At 46.5% G+C, this 7,500-nt stretch overlaps 1 protein-coding gene across 3 annotated transcripts in view; it reads right to left on the bottom strand.

Annotated features, from left to right (window-relative positions):
• Positions 1-7,500, bottom strand: part of ryr3 (ryanodine receptor 3) — a 115,591-nt gene that overhangs the window by 28,717 nt on the left and 79,374 nt on the right. For all 3 annotated transcript variants that reach the window (XM_042096496.1, XM_042096497.1, XM_042096498.1), the window contains 10 exons: positions 7,303-7,418; positions 6,789-6,856; positions 6,567-6,688; positions 6,145-6,194; positions 5,910-5,970; positions 5,230-5,465; positions 4,082-4,163; positions 3,593-3,723; positions 2,429-2,752; positions 1,027-1,267 (listed from right to left, as the gene is read on the bottom strand). In XM_042096496.1, coding sequence (XP_041952430.1) covers positions 1,027-1,267; positions 2,429-2,752; positions 3,593-3,723; positions 4,082-4,163; positions 5,230-5,465; positions 5,910-5,970; positions 6,145-6,194; positions 6,567-6,688; positions 6,789-6,856; positions 7,303-7,418 — 1,431 coding nt within the window. The remainder of the gene's footprint in view (positions 1-1,026; positions 1,268-2,428; positions 2,753-3,592; positions 3,724-4,081; positions 4,164-5,229; positions 5,466-5,909; positions 5,971-6,144; positions 6,195-6,566; positions 6,689-6,788; positions 6,857-7,302; positions 7,419-7,500) is intronic.

The following is a 7,500-nucleotide window of genomic DNA, read 5'->3' as shown; positions in this document are numbered from 1 at the left end:
CAAAACACCCAGTCACCACATCAATAAGAGCCAATGAATAAAGTCATCATTTGAGTTATCTGATTGACCTGCTCATATTCATAACAATCCTTACACTGTGTGTCATTCCTCTCTAATGATCCCCCTGTTGTTTGCTTGCTATCAGTACCTGAATCTGATATGATATTCACAGCATTGTTTACATGTTCTCATGTCACTAAATTATTACTATGTAGTTTCACTACATTTCTATCATAACAGTCACAGCACAATTTGTGTTGCATGTCTATATCACTGTCGTTCGAAATCTGGAGTAACACATATTGCCAGGGCTGAAAATGTAAACAAGAAAAAGCCTCAATGGGTCCCTTCACTACCTGAAGTTGTCCATGTATCGGCTGAGCATGGGACAGAAGGCGAACATGTGTGACTCTACCTGAAACTGTCCACATATCGGATAGGCATGGTGTAGAAGGTGTACAGGTGTGACCTAGTGTACAGGTGTGACCCTACCTGAAATTGTCCACATATCGGATAGGCATGGTGTAGAAGGTGTACAGGTGTGACCTAGTGTACAGGTGTGACCCTACCTGAAGTTGTCCACGTATCGGATGAGCATGGTGTAGAAGGTGTACAGGTGTGACCTAATGTACAGGTGTGACCCTACCTGAAGTTGTCCACGTATCAGGTGAGCATGGGGTAGTAGGTGTACAGGTGTGACCCTACCTGAAGTTGTCCATGCATCGGATGAGCATGGGGTAGAAGGTGTACAGGTGTGACCCACAGGTGTGACCCTACCTGAAGTTGTCTACATATCGGATGAGCATGGTGTAGAAGGTGTACAGGTGTGACCCTACCTGAAGTTGTCCATGTATTGGATGAGCATGGGGTAGTAGGTGTACAGGTGTGACCCTACCTGAAGTTGTCCATGCATCGGATGAGCATAGGGTAGAAGGTGTACAGGTGTGACCCACAGGTGTGACCCGACCTGAAGTTGTCTACATATCGGATGAGCATGGTGTAGAAGGTGTACAGGTGTGACCCTACCTGAAGTTGTCCACGTATCGGATGAGCATGGGGTAGAAGGCATACAGGTCCCTGCAGAGGACAGCAAACTCGTCCAGGATCTGCAGCTCCATCTCCTGTGTGTCGCTCTTGGTCTCGGCCTTCAGTGCCTCCTCCTCCGAGACCACCTTCACTGTCTTCTTCTTCATCTTCTCCAGAGTGGGCAGGAAGTGACTCTTCAGGAGGTCTGGCCCTGCCATGCTGATGACCGGCTGGGTGAAAACTAGAGGGATGATGAACAAGCAACTTAGCTCATTTGGGATACGTATCGGCACTAAGTAAGTTGGTGAGTTCCAGAAGAAAGATACATTAGATATATCTTTCTCATGCTCTGCAACTAACTCAGGTAACAACAGAGCCCTTTAAAGCGGTACAAAGTGGAGTGAGTCCACGTTTTGTTTCTGTCAAGAATCTTTGTGACAGTGACATGGTTGAAATTCAAACTGAATTGAATTTAGCTGCATTTGCATATAAATGTGTAAATATTCAGCATTCCGATGATCTATTGACATCTATTATACTGTATGCATGGACTTATTGGATCTATTCCAAGTAAATGCAACTGTGTTGTGTTTGACGGATCGCACCACTGACCTTCACCTGCCCGGGCTCAAACCCGCAACTCACAACGCCATTGGATTGGGAGGTGGATGTGCTAGCAAGGGAGCTAACACCCATGTGTGCTAGCATCTGTTACTGGCTATAAAGGCCATGGGAGGGAGAGAGGATGTGCTAGCATCTGTTAGGGGCAGCTGTGGTTAGGGCTTCTGGCTTGTAACCGAAGGGTTGCCGGTTCAATCCCCGACCAGTAGGAAAAATGTGGGTGGGGCTCTCCCTCTCCCACTGCTCTCCCATGCCCACATCCACGGCTGAAGTGCCCTTGAGCAAGGCACCTAACCCATCACTGCTCCCGAGTGCCGCTGTAGCAGGCAGCTCGCTACTCCGGCTTAGCGTGTGCTTCACCTCATTCTGTGTTCACTGTGTGCTGTTTGTGTTTCACTAATTCACGGATTGGGATAAATGCAGAGAAAATATCAAAAGAGTATACTTACAGTATACATACTACTGTCTGTATACTACTGTCTGTATAGGCCATGGGAGGGAGAGAGGATGTGGTAGCAAGGGAGATAACACCCATGGGTGCTAACATCTCTTACTTGCTCGTCTGTAAAGGCCATGGGTGAGAGAGAGAATTTTGCTTAATGTACATACTACACAGTTATCGTACCAGCTGGCTAGCGTGGCATAAACATGCTAGAGATGTGAAATCATCACATGCAGGGATTCTCTGTTTGCATCATTGCTTCGCTGTTTCAACAGGCGAAAGATGAGTTGTGAATGATCCAGCTGCCTGTGAAACGTTGAGAATTGGTGGCAGCCTCACCTGCCAGTCTCTTCATCCAGGGCGCGTCCTCGATGCCCAGGTTGTTGTTGAGGATGCGGAGGATGTTGCCCAGCATGGAGCTGATGTGCTCGGACGAGACGCTGGTGCAGCGGCCGCTGCTGCCGCCGCCGCTGTTGTCATCCGGGCCCTTGTCCCACCAGGTGGACAGGTAGGTGCACAGCATGGGTAGGATGACCTCGATCACCTGCGGCATTTCGGAGTAGCGGGCGCCCGACTCCGACAGGTCACTGATGTCCTTCAGCAGGCCGTCCAGCTCCGGCACATCAGGACACATCTCCGTCACGCTATCGGGCATGCTCAGGACTGGGAAAGAGAGTGGCAGGGATGCGAGAAGCCACTAGACATGAAACTCCCCTTGTAGTCACCCCTTACCAAAACACCAAAGTCATTTCTAAGTCCTCGTTTTTTGTTCAGTAAAAGTCTGTAAGTGCTCATTTTGTTAGGGTAGAGTCTGGAAGCACTTACCATGACATGACAAGCTCCATTTTATATTTGCTTATTTCTGCATAAGTGAGTTAATAAGTAGAAACTACAGGCAATCTTCATTTATATAGCTTAACACATTTGAACGCAACAGAGGTTGACCCAGAATGCTTTAACACTAAATCCATAAATCATTATTTACTATGGATTGTTCTAAGCTGGAATCAAAAGGAGAAAGGCTCTTCTACACTGGCCATGACAATAACAGTAAAAACTATACTTTCCAGTGTCACTATAGTTACAGTAATAAGAATGGCCAAGTCCACACTGCACTGCATACTATAACAACAATGACATGAATAAAGATATAATTGGGGATCACTTTCAGAGTGAATCTGATAATGATAGAAACCTGACAGCCAATCAGAATCCATCGAATTTTAGAAAACATTCCTATAGACCCTTTCAAGAGAGTTCCATTATCAGCATCATAGTTGGCCCCACAAGACTTCCTTTTTAACATTCCATATGTTATCTTAATGCAGAGGAAGTAGATTGGGGCCCAAAAAGAACGTTCAAGCATTGTTTTTGTTTACCTTGTTGAAAGGGTCCATAGTTATAGCAACACTTGCTCTCTATAGTAATAGTTCTTGGTGTGGATGGGTCTGGATGCTCTATGTCTCAGAGTGGTGCCAAGTGTTGACTGTCAGTCAGACTCACTTGCTTTCTCGCGTGGGGTCTTGGTGTTGAACACGGACAGGGGGTTATGCGTGTTCAGGTGAGGCTCAAGGAAGGCCACGGGCATGGCGGCCACCAAAGTGGACAAACACTCGCCCAGGACTGGCAGCTGCCTGGAGAGAACATGCCAGACACACAGTGGTCACCCTTCAGAGAACCCACCCACCCCCACCAAGCCATAAACACAGAAAACAGTGCCACAGTCACCTTGAATTAAAATTAGAAAAATCAGGATCTAGGGTGTCGCTCACACACATAACTGGACCATTTGCCATGTAACCTTGAATTAAAGAGTCTTATTTAATTTTGGATGCCATGAGGGAATGATGAACTCGTTTTTGCAGTTGTAATATCAGACAACTTTAACTACGGGAGTGAAGTGCTCTGAGGGATGCAGTTGCCTTGTGATTATAATTTTAGATTATAATTTTAGAACTCAAGTGGCAGCACTACGAGAGGGTGATGTTATACTTCTCAACGAATGAGTTCTTCCCGGTGCCCAGACAGTACAGACAGGTCAGGATCCGGTAACAGGACAGCTGCACGTCATCCACTGAAAAAGTAAGAACAAGTCAGTGAACACAGTCTACAAAATTAGAGATGCATGGATACTAGACTTTGCGTTTCAATTGACAGATTCGACACTGACAGATTTCAACACTGGCAGATTTCAACACTGGCAGATTTCAACACTAACAGATTTCAACACTGATAGATTTCAACACTGATAGATTTCAACACTGGCAGAACACTACAGTAGGTTAGACCAATACTGGTTGGTGAGGCAGTGAGTGGGCAAGGGATACTGGGGATGCAGGATTTGTTTTGATTTGTCCCTTTAACGAAAACCTTTACATCACTCAATAGTCACACTTAGAGCTATACTATTTGTTGAAACAGTTTTAGACAGAATAGTGAGGAAGAATTATTTGCAAACTAAAATATACTTCTTCAGGATGAAAAAAGTAAATAAAGAACTCAGGTATCCAGGAACACACAGGGACCCCGATGGCCATCCGAGATTCCTTTTAGCATTTTCCATGGAGACATTTCTCCTTTTGATACTGCATGATACTAGCCTAGAAATCTAGACGCCCCCTAGCGGCAGCAAATGTAATTTGCAGCCAGGATAGTCTAGCAACTCTTCGTTGGCTTGCGAGCTGGGAAAATGAAACTTCTATCAGACCAATCACATTGTGTATAGAGTCCGCGACTGTGAATTTCCTGCTACTTGAAAACAAAGAAGATGGATGCTGCTGCTGGCAAACAGCGGTCTTTGAATCGTGACACGAGTTAAGCTTTTTTTAAATTGGCAAAAGTTTGATCAACTAACCAACTAGCTCTGCTGGTGGGAAAATGCATGGGACTCATGAGTTGTAGCGCTATCCTATCCGTTTATCCCGCACTGAGCACTGCCAATGGTAAGTTCCCAGACCCTACATCTTGATGTGGGTCTGGCTCGTCAGGCTAGCATGATACTTCACTTCAGATGAACTACTATACTATTCTATTATTTGTGCAGAACAAAAACAAGACTGCGTTGGCACATACAACACTGGTCTTAGTGAATTCCAGTGTTGTGAGGCTAATTAGAAAGGCCATGGTGGTACATAACGCACATAGCAGATCGGGCCCAAAGTGGTGCTGGGAAACGTGCTGGAAGAGTGCGGTGAGAATGGGCAGCAGGGCCGTGGTGGCGTAGTTGATGATTTGGGACACGCCCTTTATCTGGCTGCGCTGGGTCAGCTTGCCCAGCTTCAGGTTCTCCAGGGTCTTCTCCAGGTCCTCCGCCGCATTCTCGAAGAACGTCCGCACGCCAGCCTTCACCAGCTCCGAGCCCGACTTCATCACTGTTCTGCAGGAGAGGAGGACAGAGGGTGCTATGAGTCTCATCGGCAGCCGTAGACAATCACAGAGTCGTCGACAATTTAGACAAGAAAGAACATCAGCTGACATGAAAAAACATCTCACACTAAAACTTTGTTTTCTAACATGGTAAAATGCGTTTAACATGAAATTATGCATTAAATGCATTTAAAGCACATGTCAATTCCCTAATAATACCCTGGTGATAGGATACACACAAGTTGTGCCAGGATACAGATATACAGCTAAACCTGTCCTTCCAAAAGTGTCAATACAAATCCATTAGAGAGACACCACAGTAATAAAATTACAGGGATCATGTGAGGAAAAAAATACGCCTTCAGGTTAAGCCTTACTCCACCAGGGTAGCGACAGGCCATGGTTCATTCCCTAACTGCACGGTTTCATGGCAGATTTGACAGTGAAATCGAACCTGAAGTCCAGAGATTGGGCCAAGATGTGTAGGCAGCTCACCATGGTGGGAGAATCCGCACCTGACCAGAGTCATGAGAGAGAGAGAGAGAGAGAGAGAGAGAGAGAGAGAGAGAGAGAGAGAGAGAGACTGACGTCAGCTAATGCTGAGCGAGTGCCATCTAGCGAGTCCAAGCAGAGATGGGATTAAAGATGAACTGTCAGATAGAAAGAAAGCAGACAGGCTATTATCTTACCAAAGAGAGAAATCCTATGTCTGACAAGAGCTGCCAGCTTACAGAACAGACTGTGGGGGGGGAGGAAAAAGAGATAGTGAGCAAGACAAGCGCAAGAGTTTGTAGGATGCATTGATTGGGGCGGGGTTGTGTGTGTGTGTGTGTGTGGGTGTGTGTGTGTGTGTGGGGGGGGGGGGGGGGGGGGGGGGGGTTGTGTGTGTGTGTGTGTGTGTGTGTGTGTGTGTGGGGGGGGGGGGGTACAATGAAATCACAGAGAGATGATCAAAGCAAAGAAAAACGTCCATGTTGAAGACACTCGCTGTTTCTCGTCTCTGGGCAATCTTGTTTCATTGTGAGGACATTCAGGTAAGGTAAGGCAGTGTAAGGTAGCGTTGAAGGGAAATTAAAGTGTTGCCGTGGATCGCTTGGGGCTTGGTGCCTACCTGGCAATCCTCTCCTTCTCTTTGTTGGTGGCGTAGCCACTGCTACTGAGGTTCTTGCTGGCAGTGGACAGAAAGTAGAGGCAGTGGTTCTTTAAGTACTGGTCTATCAGGGGCAGCAGAATCTGAAATGTGGGGACAGGGACGGAATAATGTATCCATGCAACAGAATACACACTTTAGGAATGAATCCATGTGTATTTTCATTGTGGGTGGTTAATATACCTTGGCAAAGAACTTAATCTCTTGCTCGTGAGGGGATTTGTCGGTTTTGCCACTGGAAGCCATGGCCTCTGAAGGAACACAAAGTAGACATCATGATGCGGCACCAAATCATGCAAAACTAAGTATAAGTATATAAGTATATATACTCTTTAGATCCCGTGAGGGAAATTTGGTCTCTGCATTTATCCCAATCCGTGAATTAGTGAAACACACCCAGCACACAGTGAACACACAGTGAGCTGCCTGCTACAGCGGTGCTCGGGGAGCAGTGAGGGGTTAGGTGCCTTGCTCAAGGGCACTTCAGCCGTTCCTACTGGTTGGGGTTCAAAACGGCAATCCTCCGGTTACAAGTCCGAAGCACTAACCAGTAGGCCACGGCTGCCCCTACTGCATGAAACAACGAGGTCGTCAAGATATAGAACTGTCATTTCAAACAGCTTTTCATTTTCTGATGAACTGATTTGAAGTGGAGTCGAGCCCACATCCCCAGGCTGCTCTGCGGCTTTACACTCACCCAAGTGGGCGATGAACTCCTGGGCCGAGTCCACATAGCTCAGCAGCCTCTTGAGGAACTTGGAGGCCAACCTCTTCTCCATATTAGCTGAGTCTTGCTCCATACTCTGATGGTCCCTGTTAGGAGTTAAGTATAAGCATTAAGTATAAGTATATATACTCTTTTGATCCCGTGAGGGAAATTTGGTCTCTGCATTTA

Source organism: Alosa sapidissima, chromosome 6 (genome assembly GCF_018492685.1).
Source record: "Alosa sapidissima isolate fAloSap1 chromosome 6, fAloSap1.pri, whole genome shotgun sequence".
NCBI classification, from domain to species: Eukaryota; Metazoa; Chordata; class Actinopteri; order Clupeiformes; family Clupeidae; genus Alosa; species Alosa sapidissima.
The sequence above is the reverse complement of the archived record's forward strand: the minus strand, read 5'-3'. Positions and strand labels throughout refer to the sequence as shown.